We start from the raw sequence: 20,381 nt of genomic DNA, 5'->3' as shown, positions 1-20,381 counted from the left end.
AGGCTGGGGACTGGGCGGCGGGGGAGAGGGAGGCAGTCTTTCCCTAGGGAGGAGGTCTGTCAAGGCCACTCAAACGTTTCTCTGCGGCTGGGAGGAAGTAGAGGTTTATTTTCTTTTAGAAAAACGGAGCCCTTTCCCCTACTGGGCTCGGTTTCTAGTAGGGGAAGCTCCGCCCCTCTGGGCCACTGATTGGTCCAACTCTTTTTAAGATAATTTATGCCAGCATCCTCGGGATTTGATTGGCTTCCCCGCTTAGTTCCGCTGGGAGTCGCATCCTACCTGGTTAGGAGGTGTATTGCCCTTCCACACTCTCCCAGCTCCTACTCTCTGGGCTGCTGCTGAGGTGGGAGGCAAAGTCCTGGTTCTGAGATTGGGCAGTGTTAACAGAAAAAGAGATCCCGATGGGTTCTTGGAAAGCTTTTCTCTTCTTCCCTTTTCTTCTGTGGAGTCAAAGTAGAGGGGTGAGGTTGATGTTCTTATTATTGACCCTGCATTTGGGAAACTGGTAAGTAAATTCAAAACTTAAAACTATTTTTTTTTTAACATCTAACTCTTTCCCTGTATTTCTCTTTCTTTAAAAGAAATCATTCTAAAGAAATTGCATTTCCTGGGGGAACATGTGCAATATTTACCATCATTTTATCTTCTGATTGTATCTGCTCACTCTCAGCATGAAATTAGCTTATTTCTGAAGCACTGAGATTAGTTCAGTTGCTGCTTTTTTTACTTCAAGACAGTACAAACTAGTAAAGGTTCAGTTACTGGGAAGGGGTGTGGAAGAGTAGAAATGACTTTGCTATTAAATTTAGTGAATGAATGCCATTGATGAACTTTATGGATGATTCTGCATTTTAAAGACAGAGCTATCTCACAAACTTCTTAACAGCATGCATGGTTTGTTTGTTCATTTTTTTCCTGTATACTAATACTGTTTTTCTTCCTTATTATTTAATAACTTTCTGGAATAAATCAATGTTTTATAAGATTATAAATCTGGCTAAAATCTCTATCAAGGTTGAAAATGTGTAAATTTCAAGTTAGAAGTGACCCTGTATATTTTATTGAAACCAGAGTTGAGTGGGTTTTATTTAAGTTGGCTGTCCACTAGCAATTACAAAATGTAAGGTGATATTAGTATCTTGGCTGTATGTGTGCATGATATTACCAATCACAAGGCTCAAGCCTAAGAGGAACAAGATTAGGCGGCAATAGCTTTCAATGAAACTTTGAAATTATTCTGGTAAGGAAATGAAATGCTCAACTGTCATATATGGATCATTTGAAAGAATAGAGGGTGAAAAGAATTAAAATGTATTCATTAAAAAACATAGGCACTATATATGTCTGGTCCACAACACTAAGATCATGTAACTTATTTTAAATAAGTGTATATATTTAAAGTTATATTATTGTATTATATAATTCCTCTTAGAACTTGACTAAGGAACTATGAAGATAGAAACATGTCTTTAAAACTGTAGCATCGCTAAAATGAATTATTATTATAATTTTAGTGTATAGCTAGAGTATTTGCTTTTGCCATTACAAGCAGATAGAACAAATACATTTTCTTTCAGAAAATTGAGATTGGATTAAAGTATAAGTAATATCAGCTTTACTGGAAAAATTTTTGTCATTTGGTATTTTCCTGATTTCACAGTTTCAGTTTATATATACATTTCCCTTAGACTGTCAAATGTTCTATATAACAAACATGTTCATCAATGAATCATTCCTTATATATGTTGCATCATGATGATTTATTTCTTTGACTATATTACAAAATTTTATAGAAGCTATTCAAATAGAACACACATCTTCATAGTACTACAAAAGTAAAGGCAAATTTACCTAGTGGTTTTCTGAAGTAACAACCTGTATACTCTTTCTGTTGTTGTAAGGACAACTTTCTCTTTCAATCTAACAGGCAAACCACTTAGGAAAAATCATGTTTTCCATTCAAGAAATCCTTTAAATAGTATACTTTGTTTTTAAGGATATTTATGTTAAAATAATTGCAATTGGCTACTAAACTCCAGTTTCTCAGAGTTAAAGAACTCAGTGGTGTAGTGGAAAAGGCACGGGCTTAGCAGTCTGAATACATAATGATGTGTGTCAAGCATCTATAACCTGTCTGGACTCAGTTGCTTAATCTAAGAAATGAGGGATAACCGTAGGCATTTATGTTTCCAGTGTTGGCATTCAATGCATGTAAGATTTGAACTGAAACATCAAATGACTCAAGGGCTGCTTCACTAGTTTATCTTAGTAGTTCTCAAAGGGAAATTTGTAAATGTGAGTCCCATATACTTTTTTTAACCATGTGCATGAGGGGCTGTTACACAGTTTGATTGATAAACAATTCATTTTATCATAATACTAGAGATAAACTGCATTATTCCATTCAATGAATATACATTAAAAAACAAATCTGTTGTTATAATTAGCTCTTAGAGCCTCATGAAAGTTTATGCCTTCCATTTTTAAAGTAGCTAAAGTTATGCTGAACTTTTCATGCTTTTAATACTTGGAGATACTTGATGTTAACATGCATAAACCACATACAATCATATTTACCTTTTTCTTTCTTGTTCTGAGGGATCTTTTCAAAACTGACCATAGGTAGTTTTGTTTGTAAGTATTTTGATGTCATAGAACAAATAAATGAATCTTCACAATCATCTCAAATCATCTGTTTTTGAATTTGCCAAATTGGAAGCTACTATTTTCTAATTTGTGTATGGTACTTGGGGGCTCTACCACTGAGGTGCATCCCCAACCCCTTTTGTTTGCTTTTTGAATTTTGAGACTGGATTTCACTAAGGTTCCCAGGCTAATCTTAAACTTTTGATCCTCTAGTCTCAGTCTCCCAAGTAGCTGAGATTATAGGGGAGCATCACTGTGCTTGGCTAACCTTTGTTGTTGTTTTTTGGGGGATCAAACCCAGATTCTCCACAAGCGCAGGCAAGACAAGCACTCTATTACTAAGCCACATTCCCAGTCCTTGTTTGTTTGTTTAATTTCAAGACAATATCTCACTAATTTGCCTAGGCTAACCTCAAACTTGGGATCCTCCTGCCTTATCCTCCCAAGTAGCTGTGATTATGGTCATGCATCACCATGCCTAGCTGACTTTTTTTTTTTTCCTGCTTTCTTGTGTGGTGGTGCTGGAGGTAAAATCCAGAGCCTTCTGCTGCTAGGCAAGCATTCTACCACTGAACCACATCTCCAGTCCTTATTGTTTCTTATATCTAATCAGATACAAAACCATCTCTCTTTAATAGTTTTCATTAACACCTTCATTAAAACATTCCATTAATACTTTCTCTCTTTATTACTTTTCATTAAAAACATAAAGGAGAAACATTATATTGATTTTTATATTGGTAAACTGTGAACACTGATCCTTCTTTTATAGCTAAAACCTGTAGTCATGGATCCTGTGTTACATTCACCAGGAGACCCTATGGTTTCTGTTCAAGTTGGTTTAAATTTACTCAGCTTTCTTTGACTTCTTTGTAATGTTGAAAAAAAAAATCTAGCTATAAGCAGGTTTTCAAAAAGAGTTTAAAAAGCGCCTTGAGGTTTTATGTGTTCGAAAATGTAAGCTATGATCAACTTTGATCCACAAGTTATATTTTGAGACAATCTCAAGGAAAATACTTGTTTTATATAAAAATTTTTCCATAAATCAATAATCATACAGTGTAGCATTCAACTTCCCAGATGAAAATATTCAAATATAATTGCTTTTAAAATATACTTTAATGATATTTCTGTGGGGGTGGTAGTGAATGAAAGATTTTTCTTTAGTTGTCTAGATTTTTGGTTTAAATTTCTAATATACTAAAGATAACCAAGAAAACTTGAGAAGAAAATGATCCTCCATGATAATTACATATTTAAAGAACTGTGAGATAACATAATTTTGAAAATAAAATACAAATGTCATAATTGACAAGTCCCTTGTTTGTAAAGTCTTTTAAATTATCGAAACAAGAAATACCTTTCTTCAAGTTCATTCCATTCTATATTATAAAATGCACATTTGACTAAGTAATAAAAGGAAATGCTTCTCATTTCATTCAAACACTAAATAGATTAATACAATATTTTATAGTTTCTTAAATGTGATTAAAATTGCCTTGGGATACAAGAATGAAGATGGAGGCCCAAAGAGGGTAGACAAGGAAGGATACAAAGTTTAAAAGTGGCTTTTGAGATATTGAGAAAATGTCATTACTTATAGGCAATGACTGCTATGAGGCAAGAGGAGGAATGAACTCAAATGGAGTAGAGCAGGCCCCAAGTGGAAAGCCTGGATTATACCATCAAATTTAAAATCTAGTTTCAGCTTTACCATTTCCCATTGGAATAATCTCAGCCAAGTTTTGAGGCAGAGAGTTTTTATTTGTCATCTATATTTCCAGATTATTTCAAGACCAAGAAAGAAAATTTGTGCAAAGAACCTATCACTTACTGTTTTGTCTGAAAAAGGCAGAATAGCATATATTATGTAAAATCACAGTAGTATTGATCTTTGTTAAAGTGATTTTAAGTCCAGTAGAATGAAATCCTTAAATCCTTGTGTGCAATTTAATACCCTTAAGTTTGGGAGAGATCTCTCATTCATGTATTCAACAAATGTTTATTGAATGCCTGCTGTGTGTGGAACCTAGTGCAATATGCTAAGCTTACAGTGAAAAGAGTACACAGGAGCACTACCCATAGGGCGCCTATCTATCCGCTAAGATAGAAAACATCTTTTAGTTAAAATAAGTAGATATAGCTTGAGGATTTAAATTCTTGAGGCTAGAAGATGCTGAGAACAAATCATGGCTAAGAAAAGAGAATTGAAGAGCCATAAGATTTCTCATCAGCTGTACTAGAAGACGATGGGGAAAATGTCTCTCAAATTCTTACAACAAATATCCAGCCTAGATTATGACATTTAATCAAATTTCCAGTTAAACAGGAAGGGAGAATAAAGTCCAGATACTGTTACTTGCCCATTTTACACATGGAAAAACGGGCAGAGATTTTTTGAAAACTTAATACTCATTTTGGTGATAAGTGTTGGATTCAAATCTCAAATACAAGTATTCTATGTCCAAAGCCTGAATTTTTACACTTGATCTTAGCCAAAAGGCCGAGAAGCGATAAAGCCTGAATTTTTAAAGGTCAAACCACTCAGATTACAAATACAATATAAATCAAAGCAAGTAGGCTGACTGTGGATGAAGGGGAAGAAAAAGGAAGAGAAGGAAAGAGAAAAGAAGAGACATAGGAGAGAAGGGTAAGGGAGAGGAGAGCCATTCTGGGAAGGGCTGGAAAAGGAAGGAAAGATAACGTAATTATCTTTTCATTGATTGAGGCAGAGTAAGTAGAAAAATCTACTCTACATATACTTGTACTTTCTTGCATATCATGTACATTGCTAGAAAAATTATTTTAAGAAAAAAAAGTTGGATCAATAAAATAAGATTATAGTATAAAGAATTAAAAGCAAGATTTTTTTTGTGTGTAAGTAAGTTTTGTTGAGGAACGGCTACTTTATTTTAAAGGATGTTACATAAAATAACAGTTGAATTTATTATGCATATTTGTACAGTCATACCATAACCAAGCAGTGAATGTTACTTGAAGGCAGATTTTCATGCCACATAGAGGTCCTTTAACAAGATAATGGATGCCTAATCACTAGGTTTATTCAAACAGAAGCCTGTTAGCGGTTTTTGTACTCTGTAGGAGGCAGATAAATTTATGATTTTCTTTCTATTTTTAAACATCTGAGAATTGAATTGTCTCAGTATTAAAATAGTTTGGAAAATCAAGTCTGTGTTTCAGAAAATAGCCTTAGCTGCTAATGCATTCTGTAAACATACATTTAAAATTTGCCATTTATTCAGCAACTATTTACCCAGCAGTTTTTATGTAATAAGGTTCTTAGGACCTGCAGATAAAATGTTAAGCAAGATAAAGTCCTTGCCCTTTGTGTTTCTGTAGTACGAATAGGAGATATATATATATATATATATATATATATATATATATATATATATATATATATATACGACTTATGTGAGATGCACAGGACAGAGAAATCTGAGGCCTTGTTTCTGGTGAACTTAATTCTGGTAGTTTAGGTTGAGATGACTTATTAATAGAAATAAGGAAAGAGGTGAAATGTAAGTGCTACTGAGAATTCTAGATGAGGTGCCGTGAGAACACTAAGGAGGCTGCCATCAATGCAACTCTGGAAAAAGATTGTATGCTGTCAGTTGTCATATGCACAAGTTCAGGTCAATGTTAGTGAAGGGTGTAGAGAGACAGGTAATATAACTGTGACCTCTGGTCTGGTTTCAGAGTTTGGTAGTTTTTTGAAAGCTTTGTTCTCTGGTCATCTATTCTGTGGCATTAAAATAGTGACATCCTACTAAAGGCTATATAATTTAGTGTAATAGTGAAATTCTGAACTGTGGGAATCCTTTTCTCCCAGAAAACATGTACTCTAAAATTTAAGATTTCTCTTTATTTTTGGATAAGCATCAAATGACAAAGTAACGGAGACTGTGCTAAGACATAGAGATATGCAATTAAACTAGATAGTTCCTGATCTTCAACCTATAGATAGAGTGGGAAGATCAGAAAATCTATTATCAGGATATATTTGGTTTAATACAAACATTTTAATGTTAGTGTGATTTGGTTCCCCAGATAACATTAATACTGCTAGAATGGGACTGTGCCTGTAGCCCAGTGGTAATGCACTTGCTTAGACCATGCAAGACCCTGTGTATGATACCCAGAATAGCAAAAACAAACAAACAATCAAACAAACTCTAGAATGGAAGATTCTGATCTCCAAGTTAATCTTTGAGTAGATTTCTAGGACTTCACTTATAATTATACAATATGTGAAATGCCTAAGTACAGAAACTCATTCACCTCTCAGTCATCCTTGATGTACATGCCAGTATAAAAATTATTTTCTAGCGTATTTCACAATGTTTTGAGTAAGGAGTACCTATTACACAAATTGGCCTTCTGATTAGCAAAGTAGTAGCCATATTGGCTGGATTGGATTTCAGTGCTTCTCATATTTCTGTATTCTATAATCTATTTTTTATTAGGTAAGTGTGGCTTATGAATATATGTTTTCTTCTGGGATTTACTTACTAATTCTTTTTTTAAAACCTTAAATTCATAACTCAAATAGATTAGAAGAAAAGGTTGGTTGTTTCTTCTGTCCTTATTTTTATTTTCTTCTTTTTAAAGTGGATGATCCAAGACTATCTTATGTTTCAGTCTGATTTTAAGATTCTGAGAGAAGAAAAAATACATATGCTTCTCTATTCAGAGGTATTAATTTCCATCTTTTTCACTTTTAAGGTCTTGTTATGTATTTTAGAACTTAAAGTCTCAATATGATGATTTCATTTTGCAAAATTTTAGCAGACTTAAAACATTTATCCGATGAATAAATGCATCAGAGATTTACAAAATGTGAATGTCATGAAAGGTTGAATCATTGCTTAATCTAATCTATGTGCTAGTAGGCTTTATGGATACAAACTAAAAAAAAGAAAAGAAAAAACCAGGAAACAGAGGATTTTAAAAATATACTATAATGATATTGTTTTCTTTCTCTTCTTTCAAAAAATATCCACATAGAAGTCGTTCCAAAAGAACATTTATTATCTCTGGATATTCACTACATCTCTGAAGACTAGTCATGGAATATATGGTTTGTGGTTTTCTACACTCTATTTTAAATAGCACAGTTGACCTGCCAAACAAAGTAAATAAAACAAAAACAAAAGTTCAAAGCTTGGCAAAGAATGTTGTTTTATTAGTAGTATTTGTTCTTATCCTAAGGATCAATCATTAAACTACAGAAGTTTCAACTGTATAACCAAAAACATTTAGAAAACATTTTAATAATTCTTTTTTACAATCTAAATATATGCTACTGTATCTACTAATTTAAAAAATACTCTGTTATTACACTCTCCCTTCTTATTAATGATTAGAATTTTATATTCCTGTGTGCAAATTGATAAACTATGTTCCAATAGACTTAGGAATTTCCCCAAATCCTTTTTGAAACCAATGAAACATTCTGTAATAAAATATGGGTACCTATCTACCTTTCTAGATCAGTAAACCTATTTTATCTTGTTTTTAATGATAGTGCAGCATTCTGCATTATAGAGGTATAATTTATGAAATCATTCCATAATAAATTATCTCACTTGCATTTTGTCTATTTTAAACATTTCATGTGTGTCTCCCATGCCTTTTATTTCAATATATGTATCAGTATTGTCAAATTACTTATCATAATGCCAATCTCACATTCTGTTGATGGTTATAACATATGCCATTTATCCATATTATTATCACTACTGGATGTAATGAATTTGTTAATATTTTGTCCATATAGCTAAAATTTTACATTTTAAATTTACTTTCTCTTGCAGTATTAGCAAAATTTAATATATTTTTTGCTTTTTGCCCTCTGAATTATTGTATATTAGCTATATTATAAATATATGTCAGCTGATGTTTTGTCTCTAGCATTGACTAAAGTGATCTATGCCATTCATGAATTCTTTTAAAATTTTTTTTCTGTTCCTAAGTCAGTTACTGATTATCACTAATGGTCCCCTCACCCCAAAGGTCAAAAAAGCATTTTCAATATCTTCTGTAATTGTTTTACACTTTATTATAGTTTGTTCTTAATTATACTATGTGAGTTAGGAACATTATTTTGATTTCTTCTGAATTAATCATCATTTCCCTACAACTTGATGAATAATTTAATTGTTTATTTATAAATCAACTAGTAACTTTGATCCTGTAATAGATTTCTATACATTTAAATGGATTAGTACTATTATCAGAAATTTAAAAAATATGTAAGATTAGCTATCATAATTCTCCTATTATGCCCAATAGATATAATTGAAAATGTTTTAAATTCAACTGAATTTTACCTAAAAATAACACCCTGAGTTCTCACATCCTTTCCATCCATTCACCTATACTGTAATTTTTTAAATAATTATTAGACTCTTAGAGTGTGTTGGACGTTGGCCAGATGCCAGTGATGTCATATTGAATGCCCTAGGCCCTTTCTTATAATTGCTTAGAGCTTATAGGGTTCATAAATAAATAGTTAACTAAGAGGCAATATGATCAATATTCTTAGTTTATGCTACCTGTGCCAATGAACTAGAAGTAAGAATCTGGGCAAGTTACTTAAACCTTTCAGAAACTCAGTTCTATCTTCATTTATAAAATTTATAGGATACTTGTTTATTTACTCATTCATGCAACAAACAATTGTGTGCTCACTTTGTGCCAGACATTTTTCTAAGTACTGACATTGCATCAGAAAAAAAAAAAAAGAGAGAAAAATTCCCATACTCATGGATCACGATGAGAACTAACACAATATGTTGAGAATGCTAGGAAAATGCTTACTTTTTAAGGTTATTGTGGAAGAGTGAATTTCTTTCATTTTAAACAAATTTTAGTATGAGCAAGGTCAGAAATTCCACATTTAGCTCCTACTTGATGAATGCATGCCTGGACCACATTAAGCAAGTTGACCTAGACAAAATTGTTTTCCAGTTCAATAGATTTAGCCAAACATCATCTTCACAGATGATTTAGTAATATATCTAAACTACTGACATCTTACTGTACATTGATAGAGCAGAAAATTTTAAAAATTGACTTAACCCTGGTAGGATATATTGTTTGTTTCTTTGTATAAGAAATTAATGTACAAATAGTTCATATTCTTAGTAATCATTAAATTTAAAATATTGGCTATCCTGAGCTTAATTCAGTTGAACAAAGGAGGACTAACTTGGTTTCCTAGCTTAGGAGTCATATATGAAGAAATTATAAACTCATTTCTCCCTGTCAGCTAAGTTTCCCTTGTATTATATAATTCTGAGCATTTTTTTTCATTCCAAGCTTATCATAATCTTCCCCTAAGTATCTTCCCCAAGTATTTCAAATGGAATCAAAACAAAACTTTTCTAATGCTACTTCTGATAGATGTTTAAATATTTCATGAATGCTCAGAAGGCACTAGGAAACCTATTAGATTTCCATTATGTTGTTTAGAGTCTTATCTTTCCTACCATCAATATTTTTCTACCATACATCAATATTTTACCAAATATGGAATTAAATTTTTCATTTTCTTATTGGTCTTTCTTATTAAAATTGAATTATATCACTACTTGTACAATATATTCCAATGATAGTTCAATTAAGAAAATAATGATCATGATTACAAGTCATTTTGAAGGTCAAAGCCTCTAGTAGAAATATTGCCCAATTGGAAAGTTTGTAAAACATGATATTTTTGTAGTTTTTGAAAACAAACTAATAAGATTACAGTATATCTAGACAACACAAAATAGGTTAGAGTTACTGATATTTCAAAAAAATCCTAGTGAAACTGTCATTTCTACTCAATGGTCCCAAACTCTACAATTTGGGATCACAGTCATAATTGCTTATATGAGATACAGAGCAGAAGAGTCAAAGAGAGAAAGAGAAGAAAGAAGGAAGTAGGGGAGGAAGGAAGGAAAGATGGAAGAAAAGAATAGGAAGATAAGAAATAACTGACAATGAGAGGGTATATGTGTGCATTTGTCTTTGTGTGTGTGTGTGTATGTATGTATGAAATTTAGAATCATTGCATTGAACTACTAAATAGTAACTTTTGCAATCAGGTTAAAACATTTTGCATTATACATATTGTTATGTATTATTAGGAGAACATCACAATCCTTTTATTCATACTACTTAGTAAAGAATATTTAAAATTTAGCTGAGAAATAATGAGCTATAATGAATTTATAATTAATGAAAAATGAAAAGGAAACTATATTAAAGAATGCAAAGGGCATCAGTGGATGGTTGCGAAATTATTCAAAATAATGACATCATGGTGGCTACACTGGAACTGAAAAGATGAACCAGGTGATCCTGTACCATCATTCTTCCTCTGTCATCATTTTCACATTCAGCCTCATCACAAACTTGGAAAATGATTGTTTAAAATGATGTCTAATTATTTTATTTGACTTACAAAATCTTAGTTAAAAATGTTTCCAAGTTCAGATAATAAGGAAAGGAGTCATGAGGTGTAACAAAATAAATTCAGATACCTAATAATTACTGCATTAAAAATATTGGCCATCCTGAGCTTAATTCAGTTGAGCATACTAAGACCAAGTGTTCTTTCAGTTTTCAGCTATGACTTTTTGAGCTTTTATGTAAATTGAAAGTAGCAAAAGTGTTCTTGCTAGACTATATTTTCAGTCAATAAAACCTAGTACTTTAAAATGTTGTTTGTTGGTAGACAAGGGTACTTTCTGCTAAGGAACGCTGCATGTAACAAGCTTTACCACTAGCTACCCCACCATATGTTAAATTTAGGCAGTAAATGGAGAATAGGAGGCATATTCTTTCTCCTGGTCATCTTGCCTCTTCCCTATCAATATAGAATGAAGCAAAGAACATAAACTCTGTTTGTCAAGAACTTTTGTAGTAGAAGATACTTTTTATCCTAAAAACAATTAAATATTTTTTAAAAAGTGTGCTTTTTATATATTAAAAAAAACTGTGCTTAAGCAAACTAACTAAACAAACAAATACACGAATGACTGACTACCTGAGCTCCAGTGAAGAACTGATCAACCAAACGTCAGAAAAATTGGAAACAGGAAAGTCCTGAGGTCCAGGTAGCAGAAATCCCTGCATTTTCCTTCTTGGGCTAAGCCTTTAACTGAACTGCACTACAAACTAGCAATTTCTGCAATCATTGGATAAAATTCTCCAAGGGCAGAAGTGAATGACTGCCTCACTTAGAGGGGTAATGTGTCTACCTTATTCTAAACAACTTAGCCTGAGATATAGGTCCCTGGGCTACCAACAGGGCACATCCATGTGGGTTGTTTTTAGATGAATTCAAATTAAAGCAAAATAGTAAATTACACTCACAAGTGTCTATAAAACTAGCCATTTGTGACAAGAGAACTGGAACCTGGAGAAGAAAATAATTTTGGCCCATCTTTTGCTCAGAACATGATTTTATCTATTGTTTTTGTTTTTAATGATCATATAAGATTAACTTGGAAGTATTTTCAGCAATACTTTCTGAAACCAGAGATGTCTGTCTGAAGATAGATAATATGATACTGATCAAGCCATATTTGATATTTACATTAATTATGGCTATATCCATATAGTCAGAGGTATATGTTTGTGTAATATAGGAAGTTAAGTTTTTAAATTTAAAATATTCTCTCAAGTTAACAATTGCCTTTTAAAAAAACATTTCACTTTGTTTATTAATTATCACATACTCCCAAACTTTCCACATCACCATAATGTTCAGGCAGCCAAGAGAGAGAGCCATAGGACTCTCTGAAATGCAGAAACTCTATTCTCCTTCAATAAAAAAAGCATATATATAGATGTATTATTCTGTGTTATTCTTCCTTCAGTCTCAGCAAATTGACCTAGGCTTTCACTTCACTTTGTTTTGTTTTTAGCAAGCCAGTTTTAGAAAAGGCCCACATCTGCAGAACATGCATCTTTTTTTTTTTTTTTTTTTTAAATTTGCTTTAAAAGTATGCCCCTAACTTCAGAAAGGACCATTCTTCTGGCTCCCTCAGATATCTATATCCATCTCTTTAATTTTACGATTTGGATTTTAGCATTTTTCTGGTTTATCATTAATGGTGGTTAGGACTTTATTTCTTCTCTCTTTGCTACTTTTGGTTGATTTCTGAGAAAGGAATGATAGCATGTCTACCATTTTCAGAATAAAGTCCTAAATTACCTGTTACAAAAGCTTTCTAATATTTGTTCACCATCTAAGGATTCACAAAGCTCTAAGCTCTAAAAGTTGAATGATAAAACTGTCTCAAAGATATTTATAGACTTATCACATGTTATCACACTATCATTAAAAGATTATTATTAATACAGAATTTAAGATTCCATCTTCTATCTATGAGCTTTCTATCTTCTATCTCTGGGAATTGTTTTATTCACTTTTGTTTCCTCAATATCCAGGAAGATTCTTGGTACACAATAATCACCTACTAGATATTTTTCAAATGAAGTTGAATAAAATTTAATGAAATTAAAAAAAAACTAACTGGAATATAAATTTCATAAGGTCCAATGACCAATACATACAAATTAGCATTATTCTACTGTACTCACAGATTATTATCTATATTCTATTTTACTAACAATCAAGAAAATATGATGAAATAAAAGTTAGGCACTATTTCATAGCCATTAAATAGGAAAAATGAATTATGTGACTATACTTTAATAATTTACTAGTTATTTGTATATTTGTGTCATTTAGGGATCCATATGTAAATCAAAAATATAATAATTAGCTATTCATACTAATGATTAAATTTACTGTAATACTATACTGCATTCCTTACAACAGTTATAATCATTGGAAAGAGAGGTTTGACTCTTTGAACTGGGTGTTGGGTTCATAAATAGTTGATTATTGCATAATCCACTGTTTTGGAGTTCCTAAAATATTGCATAGTAACCTCTTTCTGCCACAACCTACCATCACATTTAACTAGAAGATATTCTTCTAAGTAACTAGTAAAGGACCTGGTAAGTATGATCATTGATACACCTGAATTACTTAATTATGCTCATTTTATATGTGATATGATAATTATTTGGAATTTATTTTGTCATTAAGTAGTTGTGAGATCTTAATGAAATAATTTATCTTTTCAGAATTCCAGTCTCCATTTTTTTCTTTTTTGATGTAAGCAGTAGTACACAACAGTTTCTAATCATGTGAGCACTTAGAACATTGTATGTTCCTAAAGATGGGAGGGTTAACAATTTAAAGCCTATAGAAAATATCAAATTTGAGATTGTATACATACTTTTTTTCCCCCAGTATAACCTCTTATGTGTGATTTTACTCAAGTGAGTAACAAACCCTAATGATGAAAACAAAGCATTCTGGTTAATTGTCTATTAATATTAAAATGACAGTACAAGCGAAATCTCCTACTTAACTAATTGTTTTCGATAGTATTAATATAAGAGTGATAGTGATGGTATTAATATAAGATTTCTGTGTCTATATTTATTCATTTTCTAAGTGTAAAATGGCAAAACTCAAGATTCCTTATTCAAATGTATTTCCCTAATATGTCAGTACTGAGTTAACCGATTAACTTGTTGTTAATATTTATTAATAGATTTTTTAGAGAATAAAACTAGGGTAACTTCAAAGAATAATAATGTAAAAAACAAATTTGATATTTTCTTTTTAATAGCATGGAAGAATTTTTCACCATGATGATTTAATAATCAATTAATATAAAAATGTCAAAATGTGAGTAAAAATCACAAAGTATTTATTATATTTTTCTCAATCCTTTTTAAAAATAATGTATCTACTTAGTAAAAGGAGCAGCAATTGTTTCTTTTTTCAAAGAAATCATCCTCCAGTGCATTTAACTTGCAATTATACGATGTTTGCTCAAACTATGGAGGAAAAATTTTTATCAATATTCCTTCAGGCTTTAGTCATATTCCTTAGGCAATTCATTAAGCTACTCTTGGTTTCATCACTGCTTTATTACCAGATTAATGGATGAGGCTCCCTCAAGTGTCAGAAACAGAACGTTTGCATTTACTTTTATGTGAACTATATACAGAGTGACTGCATAATTTGTCATACAAAGTAGGTCATTTTGTGGTGAGAAGATACTATTAAAAACTATTCCAGGACATCAATTGTAAATCAGGACTGATTGGGCCAAACTTCAGTGAATATTTATCTTTTCATGAAAAATGGTCTATATTAATTGATTGACCTGCTTTAGACATATTTTCCCTCTAGTGGAAAAGATGGTTTCTCTTCATGTATGTATGGCTTAGTCCTCTTCTTGTTTTGACTTTACTTAAATTGTCTCTTAGCTATTAATTAAAAAACTCTTATTTGTTACATAAAAGTTAAAAGAGTCATTAAAGCACTTTTTACATCCCAGTGGTTCATCCCAGAGGCAGAGGCAGGAGGTCAGCCTCAGCAACTTAGCAAGGGCCTAATAAATTTAGGGAGACCCTGTCTCAATAAACAAACAGACAAATAAATAAAAAGACAAAGGTTGTGGAAGTGGCTCAGTGGTTAAGCATCCCTGGTACCAACAACCCCCCCGCCAAAAAAAAAAAACAAACAAAAACTTTCACATGCAATAGTTTCTTATATCATCTGAATATATATATATATATTGTTAGAGTAATACCTAAGACAAAAATAAGTAAACAATTTATATGACTCAAAACTTTCTTTAATAAGTAGTTGCAAGTTATAATTGCAGAATGTAAAAGCAGAGGCTTTAAGAAGCTGCTGCCAATATGAAATTAGACATGCAAGTGAAATTTTTTAAAAAAATGTCTAGGAAACATAGGAGGAAGAATGGTGAGTAGGCCTGAGAGAAGAGAAGTTTGGGTAATATGCATATCTGACATCTATGTAAGTCGAGGGTGCAGAAGGAGTTTGGGTCAATAGAGTCTCAGAGTGCAGTGAGCTTCTAAGAAAATTTTGCCAGGCCAGTGGGGTTCCTCCAAGGCAAGTATCCTTTTAGAGTAGCCCTTATTGAGGCAGGAATGGATCTGCCCTACTGCTCCCTCCACATTCAGTTATTGCCTGAAAGCAGCCTGGGGCAGCTTGGGTCTGCACAGACTGCCAATCCTGAGCCCTGGCAGCCAGGCTGGCAGGGCAGCTAATGTTCCCAGTCCAGAGAACTGAATGGCAAATTTTCAGGGCTGCCATGATAATTTTCTTGACAGAGAATAATGCCCTGCCTCTCTCCATTAAAGTCTCTATTTAATTATTTATTTTGTATGATTAGATATTTATTTCAGAGCACTTTCTGGTATACAAAGAGCGGCAATTCATTTTTAAGGTAGGCATTCCTGACAAATTAACTCTTTTTTGTGTATTTATATTATAAAATGTATCCAGGAAAATTGTTGGCTACTATTAACATACAGAAAAAAAATAAATTTTTCATAATGCCACTCAAGTAGAATATTAAGTGTGTACATTATAGTGTTTTCACATCAAGCATTTTAAATTATTTTACATAGATGAAGGAAAGAGATTATTTTGTTATTTTCATGCAATATTGAATTATGAACATAATTTCATGTTTTTAGAGACTTTTACCATCAATTGAATAGATGTATACATTCTATTATATGAGTATGTCATTTGTTGAAACCATACTCTTATTGTTTTAAAATTGTGCTATCACATTAAACTGTTATAAGCATTATTGTGTGTAATGTTTTCTCTATTGTTTGAGTAATATTTTCCTTTATTAGAAAATATGATCATCTAAGTTAAGAATATAGTGTTATTTGCCTTTGTATTCCCAGCACTTGATGCATTTTTAATACATGGTAATTCCTCCATAAGTGAATTAAAACACTGGGTCAGAGACTCAGCACATTAGAAAGTCATCTTCATCAGAAGTGTGATTCATTGAGAGGATTATTTAGCTTCCCAGAACACAAGGGCTGAGAGACTACGCATTCCAGCCACACACAATCCAAGTAATTCCCAAATACATACCATAACAATTTCTGTGTTCTTTTGAATTAGGAAATACAAAACCCAACCCCCTGTATTTTTCAATAAAGATAACATGAGATGATGCAGTGAGACTTCAAAGGGAAGAGAAACATGTCTTCAAATTAAAGCAATCTTGTTTTAAATCTTGATTGTATCATTAAATAACTGTGTGCCCTGAAGATTGTTATTTTTTTATCTGTAAAATAAGTATAAGGGCCGGGGTTGTGGATCAGTGGTAGAGCGCTTGCCTGGCATGTGTGAGGCACTAGGTTCCATCCCGGGCATCAGATAAAAATAAACAAATGAAATAAAGGTATTAAAAAATAAGTACATAAATATTTATTTCATGAAATTATTGTGGATTAAATATAATGTGTGAAAAAAAATGAACACAGTTCTTAAAACATAGTAGGTAACTAATGGTGTATTATAGACACACAATTGCTCATAACAGTGAAGACATCAATCAATATAGGAAACAATATTTAAATTTGCATTATCAGGATTCTAAAAGTATTTCCATTTAAGTAGAAATAATGCTAATTTATTTAAAATAAGTTGAAAATCATATTTATGAAATGAATAATTATCCAAATGAATAGTTATACAAAATATCTAAAAGTTATAAAAACTTCCCAGCCCTCTAACAGAGATCAAGGTATCAGGTGTGCTATAACAACTGTTTTAAAATTTAAAAGTACTGGGCTGGGGTTGTAGTTCGGTGGCAGAGCATTTGCCTAGCATGTGTGAGGCACTGGGTTCAGTCTTCAGCATCACATAAAAATAAACAAATAAAATAAAGGCATCTATCCATCTATAACTTCAGAAAAAAATTAAAAGTACTATTTAACTACAATAATAACACAAATAATAATAATAATAATAATAATAATAATAATAATGTAATTAAGTATTCTGAAGTTACTTTTGATAGCTTACAGGAAATTGTGGATGGAAGAGGCATGGGAAAAATGGAGGAACTTTGGACTGGGCAAAGGGGAGGGTGGGGACGAGTTTGGGGGATAGAAAAGATAGTGGGATGAGATGGACACCATTACCCTAGTACATGCATGATTGCGTGAATGTTGAGTCTCTACACTGTGTACAACCAGAGAATTAAAATGTTGCCCTCCATTTGTGTACGATGAATTGAAATGCATTCTGCTGTCATACACAACTAAGTAGAACAACAACAACAACAAAATAAATAGTATTCCATTGTCGTTGTGTATGGCAGGTGTCAGAATATGAGACCTGCTGTATTAGCAATGTTACTTTTCCTTGTTCAAGTTGAATAATTTCTCATAGATTGTTTCCTCATCTGTAAAGCTGTGAAATGTAATCATATGAAAGGCACATACCCTTGATAGTTAGCCTCAGGCGGTACCAGGGAGCTTTCCTGTGTTTGGATAATATGTACATCCTCTTTACTGAAATTACATCTTAGGAAAGATTTTACCAAGGTTATCTGTTCTATTCATGTGGCATTGGTGGGGGGAACTGATGAAATTTTGGTGTAGCTGAATAGAGGTATGTGTTAGTTAACATCTGTTGTTTGGTTTTCTCAATCACTAAATGAAAATACAAGGGACCATAAGAGAAGCTGTTAAGCTGTGGTAACAAACAACTCTCAAGCCTCAGAGGCTTATAACCATCAATATTTATTTCTCACTCAGGCTATATGTCCACTGTGATTCACCTGTGGTCCTGTTCATGTCACCCTCACTCTAAGAGTAAAATAATTGAGTAAACTTTCAGCACTATTGGTCTTTTGGCAGAAAGACAAAAGAGACACAATCAAATAAAATAACACTAAACCTTCTGCTTGGTAGTGACATGTGTCACTTATTTTCTGGAAGCCAAAGTTTATCCCAGTACACAGCTGAATTCAACAGGTCAGGGATGTACAATCCTGCAGAAAAGGGCATTATAGGTAATATGACCGAGTTAGAAGTTAGTGGTGTGAGAAGTGAGAAGTATAATTCCCGGACAGGAGTGAGGGGACTGACATGGAGAAAAATAAGACATACCCTTATCTGTTGATAATAATTATAGAATTATTGCAAAGATGAAATGAGAGTAAATTCTTTAAAATTATGTTTTCATTACTTTGTTAATACCTGGGTTAGACAGCTTTTCAAACTTAACAAATATCTGAGATAATCAGCTTACAGATAGAAAAGGTTGACTGGGCTCACATTGTGGGAAGTTTCAGCCCAGGGTCAGCTGACCTCATTACTTTTGGACTAGTGGCATGGCAGCAAGCTACTTGCCCCGTGGCATCCTGGAAGCAAAGAGAGAGGAAGAAGGCAATGGAGTCCCACCATTCCCTTCAAAGGCATGTTTCCAATATCCTAAATATTCTCCCACCATGCCATACCTTTTAAATTTTCCACCACCTCCGCTAGTGCCACAGGCTGAGGACCAAACCTTAACACATAGACCTTTAGGGGACGTTTAAGATCCAAACTATAGCAATACCTAGTAAGGATCAAAGGAGATAGGGCTGCATTTCCTAAGATGTGTAGGTCTAAATCAGAAGAGATCTGAATGGATAGTGTAGAAGACCAACTAAAAATATTAAGAAAAGGGTTGGATATTTACTACTGGAATATACTTGAATATATCCATGAAATATATGTAAACAACCTAGTGGAATACAGATTTATTTGATTCTCCCAATGTTCACATTTAGTATTTTGGGCCCTTTTCACTGGGGCACTAGAGATTTACTAAAAGAGGGTGTATTCTAAGTCTAGGATAATATTTCTTAAATAAGGGTGAGGTTTCTCACGTGTAATAAAAAAAATTGCTACATTTGATGACTCCTAAATTAATATCTACATTACTGCGTATTTGTACCACAAGTTGGAATTAAGCTGAATCTTTACACTTGATAAGTACACAGGTGCAGCAGGGACTATTAGCTGGGGAATCAGTTTTGTTTTGTTTTTTTTCTCAGTTTTAGATTTGTCCTTTCATTTTCAGTTTTCTCATATACAAAATAAAGGCAGGGGGTAATTGGATCTCTTGGTCCTTTCTTCTAATTTTATAATTTGATAAATATATTCTTCCTGTCCTTTAAAAGAATATGTGCAGAGGATGAGTCATTCACTTGTGATCTGATGATCATGTAATCTTTGACAAAATTCTTGGAATAAGATATTCTGTTTTTTTTTCCCCCCCATTTAAACTGAAAGAGCAGGAACATGAGAGTGTATGCTTCAATTTTTTTTTCCTTCAAATGTTTCTTCCTGCATCTTTCCTTAATGTGTGTGTGTGTGTGTGTATATATGTCTGTGTGTCTGTGTGTGTGTGTGTGTGTGTGTGTACTGGGGATTGAACTCAGAGACATTCAACCAGTAAACCACATCCCAGACCTATTTTATATTTTATTTGGAGACAGGATCTCACTGAGTTGCTTAGCACCTTACTTTTTCTGAGGCTGGCTTTGAACTCATGATCCTCCTGCCTCAGCCTCTTGAGTTGTTGGGATTACAGGCCACCACGCCCGGCCTCCTTATACTTTTATATACATGCATTTTTATATATTCTACTAGGCTATTATGACCTTTCCACTAATTTTTACTTTTTGTTTTAGGGTTTGGTAGATTAAGGGTACTACACAAATCTAGGGGACATGATTCATATTTTTAGCCTGTAGTTTTTGTGAATTTTAATAGCAGTTGTGAGAGTAAAGATT

The 20,381-nt window shown here is 32.7% G+C and overlaps 1 protein-coding gene and 1 pseudogene across 2 annotated transcripts in view; one reads left to right on the top strand and one right to left on the bottom strand.

Annotated features, from left to right (window-relative positions):
* Positions 1-401: 401 nt before the first annotated feature.
* The window catches only part of Gabrg1 (gamma-aminobutyric acid type A receptor subunit gamma1), a 74,159-nt gene continuing 54,179 nt past the window's right edge, over positions 402-20,381 (top strand). For both annotated transcript variants that reach the window (XM_071614788.1, XM_027937819.2), the window contains exon 1: positions 402-505. In XM_071614788.1, coding sequence (XP_071470889.1) covers positions 402-505 — 104 coding nt within the window. The remainder of the gene's footprint in view (positions 506-20,381) is intronic.
* LOC114100889 (U2 spliceosomal RNA) lies at positions 4,957-5,161 on the bottom strand (annotated as a pseudogene).

This window comes from Marmota flaviventris, chromosome 7 (assembly GCF_047511675.1).
Source record: "Marmota flaviventris isolate mMarFla1 chromosome 7, mMarFla1.hap1, whole genome shotgun sequence".
Lineage (NCBI taxonomy): Eukaryota > Metazoa > Chordata > Mammalia > Rodentia > Sciuridae > Marmota > Marmota flaviventris.
This window is presented reverse-complemented; position numbering and strand designations above follow the sequence as displayed.